The sequence below is a fragment of the Cyrtonyx montezumae genome, unplaced genomic scaffold, assembly GCF_038088225.1.
Source record: "Cyrtonyx montezumae isolate F1298 unplaced genomic scaffold, pur_monq_1.0 scaffold_2, whole genome shotgun sequence".
Taxonomy (NCBI): Eukaryota; Metazoa; Chordata; class Aves; order Galliformes; family Odontophoridae; genus Cyrtonyx; species Cyrtonyx montezumae.
The window spans coordinates 44,584,003-44,608,292 of record NW_027071936.1 but is presented as its reverse complement, the minus strand read 5'-3'; the positions used below and the strand labels follow the sequence as shown (position 1 = coordinate 44,608,292).

Here is a 24,290-nt window from a genome sequence, read left to right as displayed (position 1 = left end):
GACATGGAAAAACAATAATTAAAAGAAATACATTGAAGAGCTTACCTGTTTTAGAACCTCTATTAAAACTAAACAAAAAATGAAATCTACAGCTAAGTCCCTCCTTTCAAGTAGATAGTCTCTTTCACGTTGTTGGTCATCCCTAAAATAAAATAAAAAAAAAAAATCAAGAATGAACGTATTGTACACGACTAACCACAAGTATTACAGAGAAGGAGTACGCATATTTTCCATCCAACCATAGTCAAACACATGTATAAATACTTAGAAAGACTTTATAGCTTGGTGTGGCACTAAGATCCTGAAACCTCCTGGAAGGACCTGACAAAAAAAAAACCAAACTAGCTTTGGTTCCAACTTTCTTCTTTATATCAGAAAATTAATAAGTCATTTTGTGGATATCATCCACACAGCTAAATAGAACATCTCAAAACATCTTCCTCCTCCACAGATTTAGCCAGTGACAGATCTAAATACAAAATATTTGTCAAAAGAACAAACAAAAAAACACCAAACACAGAGATTTCTTACAAGACAGCCAAAAATGAAACAGACTTTTGCAAGGAAAACTCTTACCCCTTTGATTTTGTACTAGATCGAGGTCTGTATTCATAAGATTCATCTTCTGTTCCATTTTGACGCCTGTACCAGTCAAACAAGGTGCGTAATAAGGAGGGGAGACAGTGCTCTGCTACTGAGCTCATAGAGCTTATCAACTGGAAAAAAAAAAAAGAAAAAATTGTTTACCACAACAAAGCAATCAAATTTAAGTATATACGTGTTAAACTTAAATAGATTTATAATAATTCTTTCAAGCTGGTGTTTAACACTGTTTTATAAAGGGTACTGTAAAATTTCACGAAGTAGAGGTTTTGCATACAATTTTCATCTTGGAGAAGTACTGTAAATATGACACAAAGTTAAATAATATGACAAACACAAATAGGCAAATTATTCTGAAGCTCATGGGGATCAGAAAACTCTAAATTTATTCAGAAAGCCTGTGTGAAACCACTCAGAAAACATCAGATATTTTAGGAAGTCCCTAAGTACTTCCATATGGATTTCAGAAGAATGCCTACCTTTAAGTTATGACAAAGAAGAGATAACCTTTCTAAAATGAACAAGTATGTAACCCTGTAAAACAAGCTTTTTTGGTTATAATAGAAACAATAAAAATAATAAAAATCAACTTATTTTAGATATTCTAACTCCATGCTTAATGCATTCGTCTGTCTAGATCTCAAGCTTTATTTATTTTTCCCTTTCAGGAAAGCAAACACTAATGAAACAGTGTCAACAGAAGGCATTGCAGAAGGAAGACCTTAAAATGGTATAGAATTTGAATTATCTGCTCTTCTTTTGACTTAAACTAACAGAACTTATCTGTGTCCAAGCACAGAGGGAAGAAGAATGACTGCATAAAGATGGCACCAAGCAGCTATAAGCCCCTGTCAGGCAGCAGAGGGGAGCCAGTCAGTCCCTAAAACCATGACTGGGAAAAGGAAGTCACCATACTGTTCTTCCCAAATGCAACACGTTGATTATCTCTTGCATCTTTCAAATGAGAGATATCAATAGAAGCTGTCCTCTTGAGACAACTTATGTATTGCTCACTATTCACTACTCTAGAAAACTAAGATAATGTCAATATCAGAATTTCTTCATTCTCATTTAAGGCATACTGCTTTTTTTAGGTTTGGGGAAGGGATGGGGAGAGGTTAACCATAAGGAAAGCCCAGAACAATCTTTCAACTACCAGAAAAGTTTTCTCAGCAAGTTATCCGAGTCACAGGAATTATGCTGTATTCCTGACCGGCTGAAAAAGAAATTCTCACAGAGAACAGGCCTGAAAAATTTTGTAAGAAAAATAATAGCAGTATTCTGTCAACATAAGTAATGGAAGAACCAAAATGAATTCACACATATATCTAAAATCAAGGTTTGTTAAGTATTAGATTATTTCTATATCACATACTTCCAGAAGTTGTATGCTTTGTTTTTCTAGTTTTGTGCACTCGGTTACTCTCAGAATCCATGCGTAGCTTCATATGCAAAAATGAGCAATTAATAAAAATATCCTGAGAAAGACTTCTAAAGAGAAAAATTATAGAAAAAGTAAATAATACTGCTGATTTACAGATTTTGACAGATCACAGATTTTGATAGATCACTCCTATTATTCAGACCATTTTGCTCTTGGTTAGATTTATAATAAAATACTGTAGCTACCAAAAAATTTAAGCTACATCCCCCCTAAGCCATTTTGAAGATAAAAACTTCAGAGTACTTTAGATTAGAAATTATTAGAAGCCTACATGAGATTTATTGGGGGAGGGGTCCTGGAAAATAAATTTATGCATCAACTGTCATATCCTAATATACGTTTCCCTTTTGGAAGGAGGAAAAGAAAGAGGTGTGTGAACGGCTCTTAACTGAGCATCAGAGTCAGAGCCACAGATTTACGTGCAATACCTACATCAGAGGAATAATAGAAGCTTAAAAAAATTATAGGAACAGAAGATACAAACAGAATATTATAATTCATACAGTCAGAGGCTACCTAAAAACAGTTAAGAATAGGAACGAGTAGTTAATGGGGCACTATCTCAATGCTTCCACTCCATTGCAAGGAAGAAGTTACAGGACAAAAACATGCCTGTGTGACAAAAGAAGTACAGACAGTAAACACAAATAAACTCAGTAGTTAGTCCAGGTGTAGTTCAGTTAACCCAGTGAAACATAATAGCTTTACAGTGAGATTATACACTCAGGAAAGAAAGAAGTTGCACCCTAAATCTGCCTACAGCTATAGAATCAGAAAGCATCGAGTAACTGAAATCAACATTATTTGCTTGTAAAAACTAAACCCCCAAACACTGAAACGTGAAGCAATAGAGGCTGAGGATACACAAAGCTGATAGCAGAAATACACTAACTTTTTGTTCCTTACCACATTTCACCGTGTTACCTTCAGCAGTTTTCACTGTCATTTACAGACAACTAACCTTCTGGATACTTACTATCATGGAAAATAAACCCCCAAGATTTTTTTTTTGTTTCTCTTGAATGCTCGTTTTTAACAACTCTGTTCTGGTAGCTAACCTTAAAGATCTAAGTCTTCTAAAGCCAACTCAGGCACTCCAATAGACATGTTCTAAATCACCCCAACAATGTCTGGCAGAAACAGAGGTCACCTTAACCGTAGATAAACTGCCTTTGATGACGTGCCTCCTACCTGATCAAACTGAAGATCTTCACCTCTTTGAAGAGATCTGGACAAGAGCTTTTCCTGAAAAAAAAAAACCAAAAAAAAACAAACATATGAACCTCGAAATGCAATTCAACAAAGATAAGATTCCTTCTTTTTCAGTTATATCACTGAACAAAGAAATAAAGTTTAATGTGAATACTTGCACTATTTTTCAGCTGAAGATATTTCTGATGACATGAATTGTGATCACAAAAATAAATTTAACAGAGATCCAAAATTAATTTGACAGCACAGTAGCAACACTAATTGTTAATAATACTGACAAACAGAAGACTTCAAACACCTCCTCCCAGCAGCAGACCCGATAGAGGTGTGCTCGATGAAAGCAGCTGGTAAGGTGTGCTGGGCTGGGTAGAAAAGCCATTCCCATCTGAGCTAACAGTCAGTGCAAAAGTGATTGATGGCTCAGCCCATTGCTCTTTCCCTGAACAGCAAATAGAAAGAGCTAGAAGCCAAGTCCAGGAAAAGGAGAATGTCAATAATAACTTCCTTCATAAGGTACAGAAAATGCAATGTCAATGGGATTTAATTACAATATTTCATTGCTACCAGTACCATAAAACACACTGCCCTGTTAAAAGCAAAATTCAATTATAGTCATGACAAAACAATTCCATGTAAATTAAAGCATTGTGGGAAACTAAACAAAACATAATAAACTCTAATAGGCACAGCTACAAGAAATAAATTTTTACAGGTCTCTTGCTAGGATACCTGGGTAGTTGTTGTTTTTAAATACCAAGACACAGGTATAGGTTCTGAGGGCCAGTGATGATTGGCTTGCTAAACCATGAACACAAATGTGAGAAAAACAGCCTTAAGTGTATACTGAACAGGACACAGTGAGCATTCCCAGCTAATTATAGACACACTGAAGTGCTTTTCATGTCACTATACATAAACCAGAAACCCCTCTATCTTAGACAAGGAGAGCAGAAGTACTGGATGTAAGACAGTAGAGGAGGCTGAGGCAGGTGAGCCCAGGGATAATAAGCAGCCACCAGGTGGGATGCCACTGCAATGCACAGCTCTCAGCACCTTGGGAGCTCTGCACCACTCACAAACAGCAACTGCACAGCAGCTTGGCATGGGGCAACACCCTTCTGCCATGCTGATGATGGAAATTTACAAAGCCAGTGCTGCTCGGCCTTTAACTCCTGCAATACCAAAGCACATAGACTGACTACACGGGAAATGGATCCAGGCTGGGGTTGGGTGTACCAAGCTCAGCATTCAAGCTGGTAGTTCATTTTACCTTATCTTAACTCTTGAAAATTAGAGACAGTTTTCTGTTCCAACTGCAGATGTATTCTTTCCAACTACAAATACTGTCTCTTGCAACTACTACAGCTCTCTAAAAACTTGGATACAGCACTGTCCAGGCAAAAGGCATTCGCCCATTCTGAAAGTATAGCATGAAATTAAACACTGAGAAAACCAACGGAGAATTCAGACCAATTTCACTTTTTCTGATTCAGGAAAACCCTGATTACACAGACTACTTGACTGCCTAATTAAAACACTGTCCTTTATGTACATATAAAGTATGTTTTAAATAAACTTTTAAATGATGGTTTCAGGAAAATGCATTTAATACTGTACAGTAATTCTATTTTTTTAATTAATTCTTTTTTCTTTTGTTTTGTTTCTTGCTGTAAGGAGATTTTCTGCTGTAGTGCTGAATTCATGCATCCATATTGTGCTTTCAGATAAACTGCACAAAGAATCATAATTGCATTGACTGCATGAGAAATGTTCCACCCTATATAAACACTGTACATTGCTGAACGAGCTGAAGGAAAATTAACTGGAAAACTATTTCCTGAAAAGAAGTGGACCTTCCTGTCAAGTGGAGAGGTGATCTTCCTATAAAACATCTGGTAGAGGTGAGGCTCCTTCAGCCTGACAGTGACAATGCCTGGCATGCTATGTTTTCACCACAATCCTGCAAGGACTATTAAAAAGGTGAACAGACATTGAGGTTATTATATCCATTGCATGTGTCTAAAACTAGAAATAGATAAACAAAAGAACACACACACACACAAAAATGAAATAATCCAGAAGTCTTTAGACAAAACTGCCCACGTCAACAGATAGCACATTATTTTAAGGTACTTCTAAAAATTTAGCTCCCCCCATCTCCCCTCCCATCACCATAGTTGCATATCAAACAAATGTGACACGGCCAAATAGTATTCTCTAACCCAGTCACAGGTTTATCAAGGCCTTTGATTCACTTGCATGGTTTTAAAGTTTATTTTCTTTCAAAGTGTTTTTCTGACACTGCTTTGTCATTGACCCTGTTGTTTCATGGAGAATACAAAAATCTACACAACAGCATGAAGAAAAGGTTTGGAAACTTTCACTGAATTCATAATTTAAGATTTATCTTTCTGGTTTCCTGAAGTTCAGGGAAAGATGGAAGTAATAGCTCTGCATATATTTTCTACAAGAGAAATGAGGGGAAAAAAAAAACCACAAAAAAAAAATCCACTACTGAATGATCCAAAGAGCAGTTTGCATCTACAGAAAGCAGAAATGTCAACATACAGCAGGCAGCAAAGACCAGGATGCAGACGTCTGTGTGCTGTGCAAACAGTCGCACTGGTGGAAACAGGTTCCACCCGGTGGCCTCACTCCAGTGCTCTCAAGTGTCAAGCCCAGCCTGTACACCCTGGTGCGGCAGTGGAGCAGTTCAGGAACAACAGCTAAGTTTGCACACTTGCTTCTCTCACCCTTCCCTTGCAAGTGCCCATAAGTGGCCATGGAGATCTGTTTCACATTTGGGTAAAGTTGTTTTCATGTCACTCAGTTATCCTTCCTCAGCTGCAGAACTACCCAAACTAACAGAACACAAATCTAATTTGAGTCCTTTCTCCTTTAAAATGAAATACTGGCAGAAAAGACATTTATCAACAAAAAGCAACATTTCACACTGTGTACCCTAAGAATATCCACAGCCAGAGAAACCATTTAGTTGCTTTTGGGAATCACAACTCTGCTCCTGAATAAGCAGCATATTGCCTTCCCCGCCCCAGCTGTCCTGCTCCAGAGTGACTGTTTTCCACCCACTTCTGCTCCCTTGCTGACATGGGCAACTTCAAGTTTTAAAAATATTGTCTAGCTCTAACTTTATTGGCTACAGACTCCATCCAACAGTCTGGCTCCATCTAACACATTAAAGATTTATGTAACAAATAAATATGTTCCCCACATAAACTTCATTATTTGCAGCCACATCATCTGACAAAACCAAAACAAACTGAAGTAGCAAGGGGCTTTCTTCACTTCCTGCAAAATCTTTTCTCCAATCTCAGCCAACAAGTTTTCATCGCCCCTTCAGACTTCCATCATCTTTTTTAAATACTAGAACAGAACAGTCAGTATTTATCTCAAATACTCCATACAAAAATAAGATCGCTTTAGTACTTCCTTTCATTCAGACGACTCTAACATTCACTTCCATCTCTTCATACAGTATGGGCTCAGGCTGTTCTACTTTTCCACAGATTCTAGCACATCCTTTAAACTGCTGCTTGTCTGTACAGTTCTTGCTTCTTGTCAGTATAAAATCAGGAGTGCTGGCTATGTGCCAAAATTTACACCTGACTGCACTGCAACGCATTTTGTTTAAATAAATTATAAATTTAGCAAATGAACCCAGACAGAACTGTTAAAAAGACTTTCACAAATCACTGCCCTATCAATAATTATCATTTCATATCTTCTCCTGAAGAATTTTATATGCACAGTATGCAAAGTATCAGTATTAGAATCTTATTAAGAGATCTTGATTAATTCTTGCAATTATCTTAGAAGTTCATGAGACAAAAGATCTGAGGGGTCACACTTCTTTACAAAGTGCCTTATTTCACAGGTTTTCTAATTTCTACTCTGGTACGAAGTTCTGATTTTGTATGATTGAAGAACATTTGTTTAAATAACAGTTAGCAGTGTGGCAGAGAGGCACAGCCCAGGATTGTTGTCACAGCACTTAATCCAGGACACGTTTTGCAGCACAAGCCACGCCAGGGCTACAACACTTAGCAGGCTATCAGTATTTAAGTTCAGAGATTTAACTCCAAACCAATTGCATCTGCAGGAAATTAGCTCTTCGGTCCATTTGAATTACAGATGCAAAAGTCCTGTCCAAATGCTATGTTTAACAAACAAGCTGTAAAAAGATACTCAGATGGCATTCACTAGTTACCTTCCAGTTCACTGCCAGCAAAACCATCCACACCTCTCTGTGCTTCCTGAAATCACCCTTGAGTATTTTTGTGTTTTCCTGCAAACACTGCTGTCATTTCTTAACAAACCCTCCTGAACTCTGTAATGTCGATAAGCAAACAGTAAAGTCATGTTTAATTGTATACTTGTCTGGTACATACACAAGTATACTTACGCACAATGTATACTTAAATAGGTGTGTATAACAAAATGTTTTCTTTTCCTTGGCCTTTCATCTACACACGGCTTCACCTTAAGATAATTCAGTCACTGGTACCACAAAATACGTTTAGCTCCTTTTTTTCTACCTTTTTTTTTCTGCCTCATAACATTTTTTATAAAGTTTCAGAACTGCCATCCAAGCACTCACACATACCTTCTACTTTAATAGGACTACTCATTATACTGAAAAATGCTTCTGCAAGCACTTGTTGCACACAGAGGCCTTTCAATTTAATTGATTTTCCAGTTAGTATTTCAAATTATTTTTATCTTTTGCTTTTGACTAGAAGGTCTTAAGATTTCAATGTCCAAATTCATTGCATGCCTAAGCTACTGTGTTCCCTTGTCCAGTTTTGCCCAAGAAATACTAACACAGAGACTGTAGCTCACTGGATATATGCGGGAAAGAAGGCAGGGGAGCATGGGATGGATACTCATAATATTATAGCTATTCAAAGCAATTTGTAGGAAATGGACATCTAGAACAAAGGTTTACTTGTCAGTGTGCCCATAATACAGCATGATCTTGATCCCATGCCTTTGGTACAGCATGGTCACGACCAGTGCCTACTGGCGTGTTGTGAGGGGGCATTCCGTAACAGCAGTTAAGGAAAACATTCAAGACGTACTCATGCTGCGAAAATACATTAAATACTTGCAAGCACACAAAGTTATAAGGCTACTATAATTTCAAATGTTTACAACTGCACCCAGCAAATTAGTGCTTCTGTAAAACATTTTTTGTCAATCTTAAAAGACAGGTACTTTATTAATCTTTACCACTACAATTCAGTGAAATATTAACTATGAGAATTAAAGCAGGAAGAATCACATGGACGAGCTGCATTATGCCACAGAAGACAATCTTTATATTAACTTTCATTTCAGAAATTAATATAATCTTAGAACATGCTCTGAAAGTTGCAATGCATAGTGTACAAGTGTCTTGGATTTCCCATTTAATTCTAGGCTTGTATATCACTTGTGTATATTAAAAAAAAACCCAAAAAACAACAACACAAAAAGATCAAACATTGGTTTGGGATACGGAGTCAGAGTTCATGCAAAGTAAAGATCACAATTGAGCATAGTTTCCAATTAAAAAAAAACATGCATCCATTTATTTCAAGAGTAAGCTACCTAGATTGGCCCTGGTGAACAAAAAGCTGGACGTGAGCAGCCCAGAAGGCCAACTGTATCTCCAGAATAGGAGTTACAGCAAAGAGAGGGGGTCCTCTGCTCTTGTGAGAGTTGACCTTGAGTATCACATCCAGGTCTGGGGCTCCCAACACAACAAAGTTGTGCTATTGGAAATGGTCCAGAGGAGACCATGAAGATGACCAGAGGGCTGGAGCACCTCTCCTACGAAGACTGGACATAGGCTTCTTTAGCTTAGAAAAAACCTCACTGAGTACTCACCTCAGTACTTGAAGAGCGCTCATCAGCAGAAGAAAAAAAGACATTTTACATGATATAATAATAATAGGACAATGGGGAATGGCTTTAAACTAAAAGGGGGGAGATTTAGATTACATACTAGGAGAAAATCCTTTACTCAGTGAACAGTGAGGCACTGGCACAGGCTGCCCAGAATAGCTGTGCATGTCCCATCCCTGGAGGCACTCAAGGCCAGGTCGGATGGGGCCCTGGGCAGCCTGACCTTCTGGGTGGAACTGCATGAGCTTTAAAGGCCCCTCCCAATCCAAACCATTCTATGATTACAAACAGAATTTTGCATTTCACCTGATCTGCAATATATGCTGGATTCCGTGCTCCTCACATATTAATGTCAATGCTACCTTTCTTGGCGAACACACCAAACGCATCTTCCCTTGAAACTGTATTTTCATAAAATATATTACTTCAAGGGAACATCAACAGGAAACATGCTTTGTAGCAGTAATGTAGGAACATTTTTTGTAGTTGCTATTTCCTTTTGTAATTTTACAGAACTTATGAATACTAAAAGGCCGTACTTCCAGTAACCACTTAACGAAAGTTTTGAAGGAAGTCAATAAAATATTATCCAGGTAGCAATCCTGTTTGCAGAGGGCATTTTATTACTGAAGTAATCCCTTCAACAGTAAAACTCAACAGTATCTCTGGATGTTTTTTTTCAGTTAACACAGACATAATATATTAAACTGCTTTAGGAAAAACAAAAAATAAAATAAAAAATAAAAAATAAACAACATTTCAAGGGAAGAAAGAAAAGAAAAAAGGACTCACCAAAGGTTCAGCCATTACAACTTCAATTTTCTTTTCAGCCTGAACTGCAAATTCAGCGAAGAGGCTTTTGATGACATACTCGCCAGGTTTGACATCTGGATCAATAGTAATGTTAGACATGATGATGCCTCTCTTTTCCCAAGTGGAAGCAACACTTGGAGAAACTCTGCGTTTATTTACTCTGCTGGGTGGCGTGGAGGCTATTAAAAAAAAAAGAAGAAAAGCAATGAGCTATAAAGCAGAACTTCTTAATAATGACACTTTTAGATACTTTCCCATCCACTACATAAAACTACACAGTATATTCTGTAATCAAGAACGAAACATCCAGAAGTCTTTTTCAACTTATATTTTGCATTTGATAGGAAATTCTACTCAAAGGTTAGATAAGGGAGTACAGTGTAGACTCTTTTTATTACTGAAAAAATGCAAAACTGCTTCAAGGTGTGTGAGCAGCCCCATTTAGACCATAACCAGATGATGAACATGATAAAATATACAGACTTTAATATCCAGTGTCTTCAGTTCAAGTATGACTAAAAATAACAAGTTCCATTTATAGGACTACCTCCCTGCATTATGAGATGGATCTTCTTCAGCTGATGTTTATGAACCATCTAAGTTCAAGGTTCTACCTGGTCTACAAATAAGTTCAACAGAAATGCCTCTTTGCAACTTTTGTCAGCACCTTGATATTTCTAGAAAGAACGCAAACTCCTTCCAGACATGCCACACTCACTATTTTTCTCCACTCTTGTTGAGGTTTAACCCAGCCAGTAGCTAAACATCACACAGTAGCTTGCTCACACCCACCTCCACCAAAGTGGGACAGCACAGAAAAATGGAAAAAAGGTAAAACTTGTGGTTTGAAATAAAGACAGAAAAGGAAGGGAAACTGTAATAATAACAACAATAATAATAGAATATATAGAACAAGTGATGCACAATGCAATTGCTCACCAGCTCCCCACTGTCTGATGCTCAGCCAGGCACTGAGCAGCAGCAGCCTCCTCCCCCGGGGCCAGTTTTTTTCTCAACATGATGCCAGTTGGTACAGCACATGCCTTTGGCCAGTCTGGGTCAGCTGTCCTGGCACTGTCCCCTCCCAGCCCTTTGTGCCCCCCCCCGCTCCTTGTCACAGCAGCACAAGAAGCTAAAACAACCTTAGCTCTCTGGCAGCACTGCTTAGCAACAACTAAAACATCAGAGTGCTACCAACATTATTCTCACCCTAAATCCTAAACACAGCATTGTACTAGGAAAAGAATTAAGTCTATTCCAGCTGAAACCAGGACACCCCGCTAACGAAGAATCTTGACTTGTCCATTACCAGCCATATTAAATAACTGATCAATATATTAGTCTCTCTCTAACACACAATTCATCTACTGAAATTGTCATAGGCTAAGATTGCATAATATTTATCCACTTTCAATTTCACTTTTCTTCTCAAAGCACTCAAAAGCATTTCTTTGCTATTTCTACAGAGGCTATCTGACAAGACTTGCAGTATCAAAAACCAAGTATTACTGTTCAAAGTGTTTAAAACATCCATGACAATTAGGGAAAACAGTAATAATTCTCATATTGCACACACACAATCAGAATATTTATTGGCATATTATGTTTTTTACAGTATTAGGAATGGATTCTAAGACTTCCTGTGATATGAAGGTTTTCCTGTGTGACCTACTGAAGGGGAGGAACCTGCTTTAGCGAAGGGGTTGGACAAGATCATCTCCAGAGGTCCCTCTCAACACCTATGATTCTGTTTCCTATTCATACTAGGATTTTCTTTTCCTATGATGGTTGCACAGGAGTCGAATATCAGTCTATTTTACTTTATTATTTTTTGTGATTTGCCTAGGTAAGGCTCTGGAGACTTTTCATGATTGAAGAGGTTTCAAGATGAACTTGACCGATTTTTCTTAATAGTCAACATTTTCATTTGTTTTCAATTGTTGCAAATGCAATTCCTATGTGCTAAATATTAATCACAACATTCACTCAACATTTTTTCATTCTTGATCTCATCGTGAAAATAGTGGTTATCATGGAAAACAGGTCTAAGAGTCCTTCACTTACAGCCTTCCCAAGTTGGTCTCCAAGCCACTGAGAATTTCTTCTGTAACTTCAGAAAGTTACATTTGACAGAATGCAAATTTTCTCAACTTCCATAGATGCTTTACTAAAGCTGACAATTCAGCATGAAGTGAAAATGTATGAATGGTCCCAATGACCTCAGTCTCTACAGAAAAAGGAAAGTTCCTTTGCTTAAGTTTGTTGGTATATATTTGACCTGTGATTTTCCTCTAAGTATTTCTTGCACAGGTTTGCTGCTCAAACCATTGTTAAGAAAAGACAAGCAGCATAGTTTGTGTAACACATGTTTTCTCATGTAAACTGCTATATGCCCTCTTACAGATGGGAAGGCAAAGCCAACGTCACACAGCCAAGTTGCCAATAATCAGGGGGCACAGCAGGTGATATGCCAGAATACCCAGCACACAAGCACCCATGCCACGTGTCATAACATGCTTCTGAATACCCTATAAGTCTTTAATCTAACTTTTTGATCTCGGTGACAGAGTTCTTAAAAGAGACTGAAATATATGTGCCACAGAATGCAGGCAACAAGAGCTAGGAAGTGCTGCCAGGCTTCAGATCCCTACTGCAGAAAGTCACTATGGCAAAGTACACCAAGGTTTTTGGGAAGAGACCGAAGTGCATGCTACAAATAAGGAAAACAATGCAAAATACCTAACTTCAAAAGAAAACTTTTTTCTTATCCCACTTATCCATGAATACAGGGTTGAAACACCTCACAGCAAAACAAACCCATCTTGTTTCACTACAAGCAGTCTGTGCTTCCTCCAACATGCATGTCTGTGTTTACAAAACAGAAAAACGTTGCAACGTAGCCATTTTGAACAACTCTCATATTCATCTAGACATAAACAACACTTTTTTTAAGGTGCCTAAATTGGAAAGACCTAAAGACTTGTAAAGGTGTCGGGTACTAAGGTGCCTAAAAGCTAAAGTATCCAACAGATATTACATATTTCTAATGTAAGCAGCTCTTTCTATCCTAAATATGAGCATTTGTAAGAAAGCTAAAGCTTTGTTCTATTCAACAGTAAATTTATTGACTTCATTGTTTTAAATCACGTATGGAAGCTAACACATTGGCAACAAATGGAGAATTTTAAACCTTCCCTTGAGCATTGCAAGCTGTGTCTGGTCAGAAAGAAGTTACTGAAGCAGCTGCTTTGGCTTCTTCTAGCCTTGCCCACTGAAGCGTGCCACGATGCCCAAACAACAGGGCAGAGGGCTTGGCAGCAATCCCCATCACTCCCAGCCCACGTTCCTCAACAAGAGCTGGAACTTCACCAGCGCTTGTTTCTCTACATGAAAACCAAGCGAGACTGACATACTTCTTAACCCATAACTCTCTAACTTTGTTTTGCATTAAGTCTTAAGAGTAATTATTTACAAAATACATTTCTGTATCCAGCATTTAAAAGTTGGCCTTAAAAAGCCCCTGTCACTAAAGAATCAGGAAAATGATGAGATCTGATCATCCTCACAGTACATTATTTACTTTGCACTGAACAAATGTCAACTAATTCTCAGTAAGAGGCCACAGAATCACCTCCAGATCCATCCGGCCCAACCCCCATTCAAGCAGGGACACCCAGAGCAGGGTACCCAGGCCCACGCACATGTGGTTTTTGGAGATCTCCAAGGAGGAGACCCCTCAGCTTTTGGGCAGCCTGTGCATTTGTGCCCACTGTTTCCTGTTCTGGCACTAAGTACCACTGAAAAGAGCCTGTTTCTACCCCTCTTTGCACTTCCTTTGAGGTATTTATGGACATCAGTGAGATCCCCCTGAAACTCCTCTTCCCCAAGCTGAGGAGGCCCAGCTCTCAGCCTCTCCCACAGTAGCAGCTGCTGCAAACCCTTGGTAGGTTCATCTTGGTAGCCCCCACTGAACTCTCCCCAGTATGTGCAAGACTCTAATGTCTTATCTCACTGACTTTAACATACATTTGTTTTCAAAGATACAGAACACCATCTCTTGCTAGAGATGAGGTCCCGAGACTATTTAAGTTGATCTAAAACCAGACATAAGGTGAACAGAGCCACAAAACCCCTCTCATGCCTGCAGTGCTGCTAACTGCTGGATTCACATGCACTAATCTTTCAGTTGGTAAAGAACTCCCACTCTCCACCAAAAATGAATAAATAAATAAAAATGCAAAATCGATACAATTACAAACAGTGTCATGAGAAAGTTAGAAATACATAAGATTTGCTGAAGCACCAGCATACTCAAATAGCAGAATAAAGACTAGGCTTCACTTTAATCTGTGAATTTGCTGAGGACTCTTAGTAATTCCTGCTCTGTATATGACAATGGTTGTGGTTTTAACGGCTATGTAAAACCCGTAAGTTAAAGTAAACAGGAAAAAAAATACAAAGGAGGGAAAGTAGGGAGGGAGTTGATCTGTGTTTAATAGAAGGATATGCACACAGTAGTTCCTTAAAGGAAAGACAAAATCTATTATCAGATTTCTTAACTAGGTCAAACTACACGATTACCTGGTATAATTACATTCCGTGGGATTCATGAAACTGCAATTGATAACATTCTAAAAAGGATCTGTGTGGAGTTTAAACAGCATATTTAATGGAGAACTCTCATTACAGGGTAGGATTAAATATTTCCTTTCTCCTCTTCCCTGCCACCAAAGCATGATCTGTCGCCTGAGAAAATTTAAGTTTCAAACATTGTTTTGAAGTTTAAAACTAAGGAACAGTCTTCAGAACTTCAGACAAAATCTGGAACCAAAAACCATACCATTCGCAACAGTCTGATAACAAAAAACTACTTTCATAAACTGCTTGAAACACTGGGTGCTATTCACTTGAAACAATATCCTGTTTGTTTGTTCCAATATGAGCTAGTGCTACGTGGGAAATTTGGAAGCAAGTGCCCCTGAAGAGCTGTAGGAAATATCTGTTAAACAGTATTGTTTGGTTGCTAGGGACACGCCAAATTGTTTGGATAGTTTCAAGGAACAGTAAAACAATACAAAGGATGATCAGACACACAGCGCACTCCCAGGTCAAAAGGCAACACATGCTGATGGATGCTAAATTAGTAACAAGATTTCTTCACGGTAAACATAAGCATCCAGACCTATGAAAGTTTACTTAATACCGAAGCTGATATTAAAGAATGGTATTTTTATCATCCTGCTTCTTTTTGTATAGTCCAAACACATCAAGTGGCTGAGGACATAAATGAGGTCCCATTTACATCAACGAAGTTATTTAGGACTCGCTCATACCAAGCAGGTACCCAAGGTAACTAATACACATCAGTGTACTGCAGTCTGCCAGCACAACTTATTTCACAGCTAATATACAATATTTTTTTACATTTTGTATCCTCTTTTGGTACTGCTTTCCACTTAGTCAAGTGATGACCCTTCTTATTTGCTTTAAATGGCACTAGGTGATTCACATGATCTACCTGAAACTTGCTCTACTTCAGTTGCTACTGCTTCTTACAAAGCTGGAAAGCTTGGTTGGACTGAAGCAGATTTCCTACCAGGTATCCATCCTCTTTCACGATGGCCAAAATTGTGTCTAAAGTTATTTTTATTTATTTTAAATACAGTACACAATTATAAAGTAAGAACACTCAACACACTTTTGAGAAGGCCTCCATCATTTTCATTGAGCAGACCATGTACACAGTTGCTACATTTAGCTTGCTGCTAAGATAGTAAACTGTTTTACACAGCCTACATTTAATGATTCTTTTATTACTATTTTCACAGCACAGATAGTATCACAGCTATGGTAAGCTTCCTGTGATGCTTGTTGCAGAAGAGGGTTTGAAAATCACACTGATGATAGGAAAATTTCAAAAGACTGAAAATATTATCTGCATTGTTACTTAATAGTATTTTAATTAAACTCTTTTGTCTCCTGCTCTGATAAACATCTGGACGGCCTCACTCTACCTTACAGAAGTGAAATTAATAGACATGGAAAGATATCTGTGTGTTTCATAGCAACAACTCTTCATTTGCTTAACTAGAGAAACCATTTATTCCCTAACAAGGACATCGACACTCAAAAGAGACAATCTAATTTGCCCAATAGTCACCCCAACACTAAACGAGCACAGCCAAAAAATTAAGTTTCCTATGTCAAAACAAGTGGTCTGTTCTCTACAGCAACTTATTAAAAACCCTTATCATTCTTTTGCAATTCTCCAGTTCTTTTATACCATCACGTTTCCATTTTCTGTGTGCCCTTATTCACAGCAGTGAAAAAAATCTCCTTCCACAAACTATGCATCATTATTTGAATAAAATAAATGGCAAACATTTTTCTGAAAACAACTAAGTTTAACATATACTTCTCTAAAAAAAGATGCACTTTCTGAACTTTAGCTTCTGGTCCACACTACAAAATGACATTAATTGAAAAGACTGGAGCATACATTAAGTGATCTATGTCTGTCAGTCATATATTCACTTAAGTCACATAGATTTGCTTTCAGCGAGGTGAGGCGAGGATGCAGCTGGTATCCAGCTGGTTTACCTGGGTTACACAAGCATGTGAGGCTGCAAGAACAGCCATGGGTACTTCCTTGGCTTTTGTCCAAACATGCTAGTACTACTGCATGGAGCCCGTTCCCAAGTTGGATTTCTTGTCCTATTAGCTCCAGCTGCACTGACCCCCAGCTGACCTCACACACAGCCAGCACATCTGCACACTCGGCGCTGGGCGGCTCCTCGGTTCCCCAGCATCACACAGCCCAGAGCTGGCTCAAGTCGGGCACTGCAGCAGAAAGCCTCTGAATCTGTCAAGGATGAGAAATACTGTGCAGCACAGTGTAGCGGTGCCGGCTGCCTTCCAGGTACAGGGAAAGTGGCACTGAGCTACATACTGTGACCCACTGTGCATCATGCTGCATTTATCCATCTATCTCCATTTATTTTACCAACACTCATTAACGTTACTTGTGATAACAGATTACAGCAAAACAGAAGAAATTCCAGACTTTTAAAATATACATATATACTAATTTTAATCACTTCCAGTTCTCAATGGAACTGGCTTAGTACAGCCATACAGCTGAACTAGCATAATGCCTGTAAAGCCAAGTCAAATCTTTCAGCAAGAGGAAGTTATATATATATTGATAACTTCCCCTCCACTTCCAAATCAGAACATGCACTTTTACCTCTGCAGTAAAAAATACTTCCCTACTGGCAATTTATCTGAGGAGCTTCAGCTATCCCAGCCAGAATCTGGAATAAAAAAAAAACCCGTACATCTATTTTACACCAATCAATGGAAGATGCACTTGTTTCTGGCAGTTGCTAACTAAGCATATGACTACAACGAAAAAGATGTCCTAGGAGGGAACCCGGAAAGATTTTTGAGTGCGTTGTGGAAACTGGTACTATGACAGCTGAGTTTTCAAGTGGTCTAAAAGAACACAAAAGAAAAACCTCACAGCAATCTTCTCAAGTTTCACCATGAAAGTCGTTTTCTACTTCTATGGAAAGTTGACTCAGCTAAAAGAACAGCTGTCAGTGTTGAAGTTACAGGTACTCACATAAGCCTTGCTTTCTTCATGCAGTCTCTGAAAATATATTGCTATATTCTCTGCCCCACAGCAGCTTTCTGCCCTTTTTGTACTGATTTGCAGCCTGAAGCATCCTGAGGAAAACAAGAAATTCTTGCCTGCTTGCTTTAAAGGCTGAGCAAATTCTAACCAGAAATTTTTCTGATTCCTGTACTGGACTTCATCTCTTGCAGTCTCTTTCCCAACTTATTTTGAGAAGTCTCAAAGCAGAATACATATTTCTTTCCCAAAACTCCAGAGCATGGGAATGTAAAATAAATTACAAACATAAAATTGGAAAAAATATTTTTAAGTACTCCTTTTGCTTAAATTCAGATATGTGAGAAGAGAGAAACTGGGCTACTATCTTCCCCAGTAAATCCTGCTGGTTTCACCACTTCTCAGCAAGCATAGTGCTGGTTGTAGCTCTTACTTCTGCACGGAGGTGAAAAGCAGCAACCCAGCTAAACTTTATTTCTAAACCTTATTTCCAAGCCTCTCTCATTTGTGGAAAGCAGCACAATTATAAAACACACATTTGAGTGTTTAGACCCAAGTAAAGCTTTTCTTCAGGTAAAAAAATAAAAAACAGCACCACAATTCTTAAAAGTTAGTAATGAAGTAACACGTGTTATACTGTAAATATGGGATTGTGATTCAACAGGAACAAGAGTCACGTGTATCACTTACAAGCATCCAAACCAAATGTGCAGGTATTTTCTAATTGTGGAAGATAGAAAACCAAAATAATTTTCTTTAAAAATATCATGGCTGAAAAAGAGGTCAGCACTGCCATGAGAACAGTGCCTGGACCTCTAGGGCAGCCAGTCAGGAGTGGAACAGCAGATGTTGCCAGGCTTTCAAAGTCTGCCCACTGAGAACATCAGACTGGAAGCTGCAAAAGCTGCTATAAGCTGCAATCTCAAAGACCACTGCTGCAACCCAGTTGACCTCCCATGCTACATAATTCTAATCAGCAGGAGATGGCAGGGGAGAATGTGCAGCCTATGGTACAAGTAGCTACCTCTGGAAGGAAGAAACTGAAAATGTTAACAAACAAAATAAGAAAAATATAATTTGAATGTCTGTCAAACTAATTTTACTATATTTACATTTTTAAAACGTCCTTAACATCACAAGAGCTAGAAACTAGACAGGAAATATCGATGGAGATTGTGACAATCACACACACAAACAACTACAGCTCACTGTGTTAAGCATTTTACACAGCCTTCTATGGCGGGCCATATATGCAAACTAGTACTGGATAGGAAAAAAAAAAAGGATATTTGTGGATAAGCTGGATAGCATAAGGTGCCAAAGACCAAACCATATAAATGCAATTTGAAAACAACATGACAAAGCACAAAGATTTGTCCAGGGGAAGAGGAAATTGATTTAAACTAAGTTGTCTCAAGTCCTGCCCAGTCATTCTTGATTACAGCATGACATCAGGAAATCCTGACCATTAAAATGTCAGAGTACTAAAACTGCAGTTTATCGAATTCCTTTTCTAGAAGAACTGCCAGAACAGAAACTCTCCTCAGATAAACCATTTCAATTAAAGAAAAAAAAAGTATTCTGAATTTCACAGAAACCTTCACTCAGAAAGGCATCAAAATTATTCCACTGCATCCTTCAAAACTGCCAATACATTTAACAAGCTTTGCTCCACTTTCAGAAAGCTGTTTTCATGTAAGATCAGCTTAAAAATATATAAAGCATAAGATAGTTTGTCTTATATCTTTCATCTGCCCCTCGTCTATAACAAGACCCATCACCTACAGAGGTAGCACAGTGGCAGAAATGCAAATTGCAGTGGCAATGTACCAAGCTGTGTCAGGAATGTATCCTGATATCTCAGTTTCCTTCAAAATATTGAACTGCAATACCTGGGCATACACAACTGACTAAGTTCTACTTATTTACAAATTCTGTATTCTCTCAAAACAGTAACAAAGTAAGAATTTTTTTAAAAACCTAATTTATTTTTTTTTAATTCTTGCTCCTGTATCTTAATACTGGGCTTCTCACAGTACAAAGTCACACCTCCGGCAGCATTGCAAAGATGTGATTCCATTCCCACACGGTTATATTGCAGAAGTGCTTTGGGCACTTAAGAGATCTGTATCTCACGTTCGTTTCTTATTTAAAATCATTACTGCAACAGAAGTAATGATTACAACTCTCCTTTAAATACAGAAAGCAGGGACAGAATGGCATAACACTGGCTTGTTACCTTGGTTCCAATGATCCACTAGTGCTCAGGAAAACATAAACTGAGCTCCCAAGAGGTCTGAGCTAGCAGAATTCTCTAACTTTCCAAGGGAACAATTAGCACAGGTTCAGCGCCATACCGTTTGTGGTTTTAGTGCTTTTAGACAGCACTACACATACACTTAGCAGAGAAGCCATAGCCTCTGAAAGCCCTGCAGATATGCCTTTATTCCCTTTGTTCTAACTCCTGGAGTCAAAAGGACAATTGGAAGTCAGTTCAGGTAGCAAGTTATCTGGCAGTGTTTCCAACTATTCACACCATCAAATTCTGCTCTACAAATACAAGCAATTACAGCTTTCTCAATGATGTAAAAGCTGAATATTTTGACAGTATCCCAACAGCATTTAACCAAACTTCACCAGTAAGGACCCAAAAATAAAGTACCCACTCGAACCTAACATGCTTGCATAATCCTGCAGTTTCTATCAATGTACCACAGCATTTTTCCATTTGCAGACTCTTTCTTCTTTCAAACAAAGTTTGTAGTGGAGATGGAGATTCCTTCAAAGCAAATGTAAGCTTCCCAGCTTTGGTGTTCGGTTTCGTCTAGTTCCCTTTGAGTATCGCAGGATGGTCAGGTTCTAATATCTCAAGTGAGAGGGAAACCTGCAGGTGAACTTATATACACATTGCCTTTCTCATCCACACATTTTCTACTCAGCACACTATGTATGGCCAGTTCAGCCTGCAGGGGTGCAGAGAACGAAACATTCACTGCTCACAAAGAAATCTGGTTCTTCCTTTGCAGGCTTTCAACACTGAAGACTGGATCAGGTTGGAAACATATTGATGCCGTATCACTGGACAAGCTGCCTCTAAATTCTGAGCTAAATCTGATCTAACATTGGCAAAAAAATACAAAACAAACAAACAAACAAACAAAGGTATCAGTGCTTGCATAAATGATGTTAAATCAAAAAGCATACAGGAGGCAAAGGCTACAGTGGGAAGACAAACCAGTCAGGACAGAAGAGTAAAAGGAGAAAGAAAACAGAATTCCAGACTTCCAAAGACATTGTTCTGTAAGTTAAGAAAACACACACTTCCATGGTAACAATGATATAAAATTTATTTTAAATATCTACTTTATTTTTATGGTATGCTCACTGCATGAGGGGGAGGGAAAGCACAAACTAAGCACTACATTTAAAGCCTTAAGTAGTAGCACCTAAGAAATGAAGTGGTGGATGGAGCACTGATGGAATACAAACACAATGATATACGGCTGCACAGACAGCTTATTTCTAACAATCATCCCCACTCACATATCTCTGATGAAGCTTTGTTTCCTTTACACATATTATTATATACAGTACAAAAGGTAGTGTATATAATAATATACACTACAGAAAGCCCCAAGCAACAAAGTCAGCGTTACCTAAGAGGCAAAAAGAAAAAAAAATGCCCTCTTTCATCTTTTGTGATTCATTCATGTTTCTCTGGCAAATCAGAACTCCTCGTCCTCCTTCTGCAGTATTAAAGATTTTAAACAAACAAACAAACACACAAACCACACTCTATGAACACAATCTACAAGTAGATACTAAAAACCCCTACTGGTCTATTGTACTGGGACAAAACAGTGACAAAACGCTTGACAAATTGTGTTTGGTCTGATTTCAAGGCAGTGGCAGAGGCCAGCAGCTTTTGCAAGGAGTTCCCTGGCCCTGCACAACCTCAGGTAGTTGGTTGTATATCCCCTTCCCTTCTCTCGCTCATTCCTGTTTTGTGATTAAAAAGCAATTCCAAATCCTTGGAGAAAGAGGAAAAGACTTTTCCTCATTATCGTCATTATGCTCATTATCCTCAATTAATCTCATTAATGTCAATCTAATACCTTTCCTGAGTTAATGCTAGAAGTAATGAATATTAGCAGCTTTGGGAGGAAAAAAAAACCTCTGGAACACCAGCTATGAAGGAGTCAGTAACATTTTCATAGTATTTCTGATATTGTGGTATAATTTGAAAACTGAAGTGCAAGACATACACTTGAGGCTTAAAAACAAAAACAGAAATAACCCAAGTCAGCAGATTTGACCGCTAGAACATGCTCAAGCATACACAAACCCGTGTTAGGGCAAGACTCATGCATCAAGTATCAGTTTCAGGAAAGAAGAGTACATCTACAGTTTGGTTCAGTCAGTTTTGCCTTGCAATACTCCAGGTGAACGTACAGCCTGAAAAGTGAAGTAAGCCACTGAAGGGTAACTCAACCTGCCAGGTTTAATGCAAGCGTGTCAAGGAGAAATAAAAAAAAACTAAACAACACAACAGCATATTCTTCTAAGTTCACTTAGATGGAAAAAAAAAACAAACAAAAAAAAACATTTTGTGCACCTAGGTAACGTTAACTGTCCAAAGAGAAAAAAAAAGAGAAGGGAAAACAACATAACTCCCCAGACAAATTCTTCTGCCTTGCAGTGCAGTTTACTTCAGCAGGGCATAAAACTTCAGCTTTTCTGAAAATTCAACACTTGTTGTGTTTCGGTTTCCGATACAATCAGAATTAGCACATCCTTAAGGTGGCTATTTTTAAACTACAGCTTACATTTCCTTGCGATGACACGTGCAGATCTCACAAGATTTTTGTAAAGTCAATGTTTCCAAATTAGCTGTAGTCTTCTGTGTGTTTCTGTTTCCCAAATGTACTCCCTTTCATTCACTGAATTCCACGGGACAACAGCAAACTGCAGTCGGTGAGGGTCTAGAATGTTTATTTTCAGTATTTCTTGTGGGAAAAAAATTGCTGAATGTGAAAATTAGGAAAAATCTACATGACTGAGGACTATATTCTGGGATGCTAATACAAACTTATTTTGTTGCTATGATTAGCAACTGTGTTTTGACATTCCTCTGCACTTTTGAAGTCCTGGCATAGCAGCATAATGCAATGCTAAGCCCAAGTGAAGCCCTACTTTAAAGGTCTTCTTACATTGGTTAGCATGAGACAATTACACTCCTTACCAGATACTCTGAAGAAATTTCTCTTACCACAAATAAAAGTCAACTGAACCAGTAAGAATCTGCAGTTTTGCAACATCTTAGAAATAAGACAACCGGCTTCAGAGCTTTGAGTCTTCAGGGAAAGTAACAGCACAAGGGCATGGCACAAGACAAGCTGTAAATTCTCACATGGCATGCAAACCGCACCCAGTGCTAGAACTGGACCTCTGAAAGAAGACAATACCAAGTGTGGTGCAGTGCTATTCTTAGCCACCATAAACACACCAAGCTTTCAGAGTTAACAGCCTCTTTGTCAGATCCTGGGGAGGAGGCTAGTCACATCTGAAATAAAAATAGGTTATCATATGCCTGTCCACAGAACTCCAAAATCCATGGCTAAAGTGGTTGTTCAAAAGATTTTAGCTGTACTGTTTTGGAATCAAAGGACAAAAGGAAAAGCTTTTTTTTTTTTTTATCCTAGCTTTCTCAGCCTTTACTTAAAACTTCCTATCCAATTCTAGCAGAAAGTAGTATGCCTTCTCAAAAATACAAGCCTCCATCTGTTTTCAGTACATTCTTAAGAACACTAAAAAGCATCTGAGTGCTTGGTTGCAGAGAACTGCAACGGAAAGGCTCAGGTTAGTATGAACTGAGGGTGTGGAAGTACCAGAGGAGCTCACAGCAGGGGAGAAGGGGCTCTCAGAGAGGCTGGTGCTACAATAATCCATTGTTAGCAAGTCAGGGAGACCCCAGCACATCTACCTGCAGCTTCACAATCCACCCAGATCTGGGCACAAAGAGCCATCACAACTGCTAATGACTTACGGGAGTGGAACAGGATGGATACAGTGATTGCTGTCAGCTTCAAAAACATATCCAAAATTTGTGTGTAGTTTACAACCTAAGAATCATCCAGGAGATACAAAGCCAACGACATAGTATTAGGCACCTTTTCTTCCCATGTCACAGTAATGAATCCTGGACCTAAAAGCTGGACACAAGCACTGTGGTGCTTACTGATGGCCGGGTGCACTGAACACTCCTGTCCTGCACACACATCCTGGGGCTTGTGACACAGAGTGAGTGAAAACACAGGTGTGTTTTTTTGTTTTTTTTTAATAACATCACCTTCCCCTCTAATAAAATTACCATATTTATATTTGCGACATGGTTTAGGAAATAGCATCACTAAACTGTATATGTTGTTTTCTGATAAAAATTAATAGCATTATCCCCATTTTTGTTGAAAGTCCCACAGGAAATAAAAACAACAAAAACAAAGCAGAAAACATCCAGTCTATCAGAAAAATAATAAGAAATGGGTAGCATTTATTCTGAAGTCTTTCATAATGACAGACAGGAATAAACATCTGTATATCTAAGTCTAGATTTTAAAGAAAGCACCCTGTGAGGAGGTAGGACAACTGAATCCCAGCAGCATTCAGAACTACAACTGT

General features: G+C 38.4%; 1 protein-coding gene across 8 annotated transcripts in view; it reads right to left on the bottom strand.

The window, feature by feature from the left end:
- The window catches only part of FRYL (FRY like transcription coactivator), a 152,277-nt gene that overhangs the window by 78,755 nt on the left and 49,232 nt on the right, over window positions 1–24,290 (bottom strand). For all 8 annotated transcript variants that reach the window (XM_065737049.1, XM_065737048.1, XM_065737043.1 and 5 more), the window contains 4 exons: window positions 9,959–10,158; window positions 3,239–3,292; window positions 577–716; window positions 46–142 (listed from right to left, as the gene is read on the bottom strand). In XM_065737049.1, coding sequence (XP_065593121.1) covers window positions 46–142; window positions 577–716; window positions 3,239–3,292; window positions 9,959–10,078 — 411 coding nt within the window. In that variant the 5' untranslated portion in view covers window positions 10,079–10,158. The remainder of the gene's footprint in view (window positions 1–45; window positions 143–576; window positions 717–3,238; window positions 3,293–9,958; window positions 10,159–24,290) is intronic.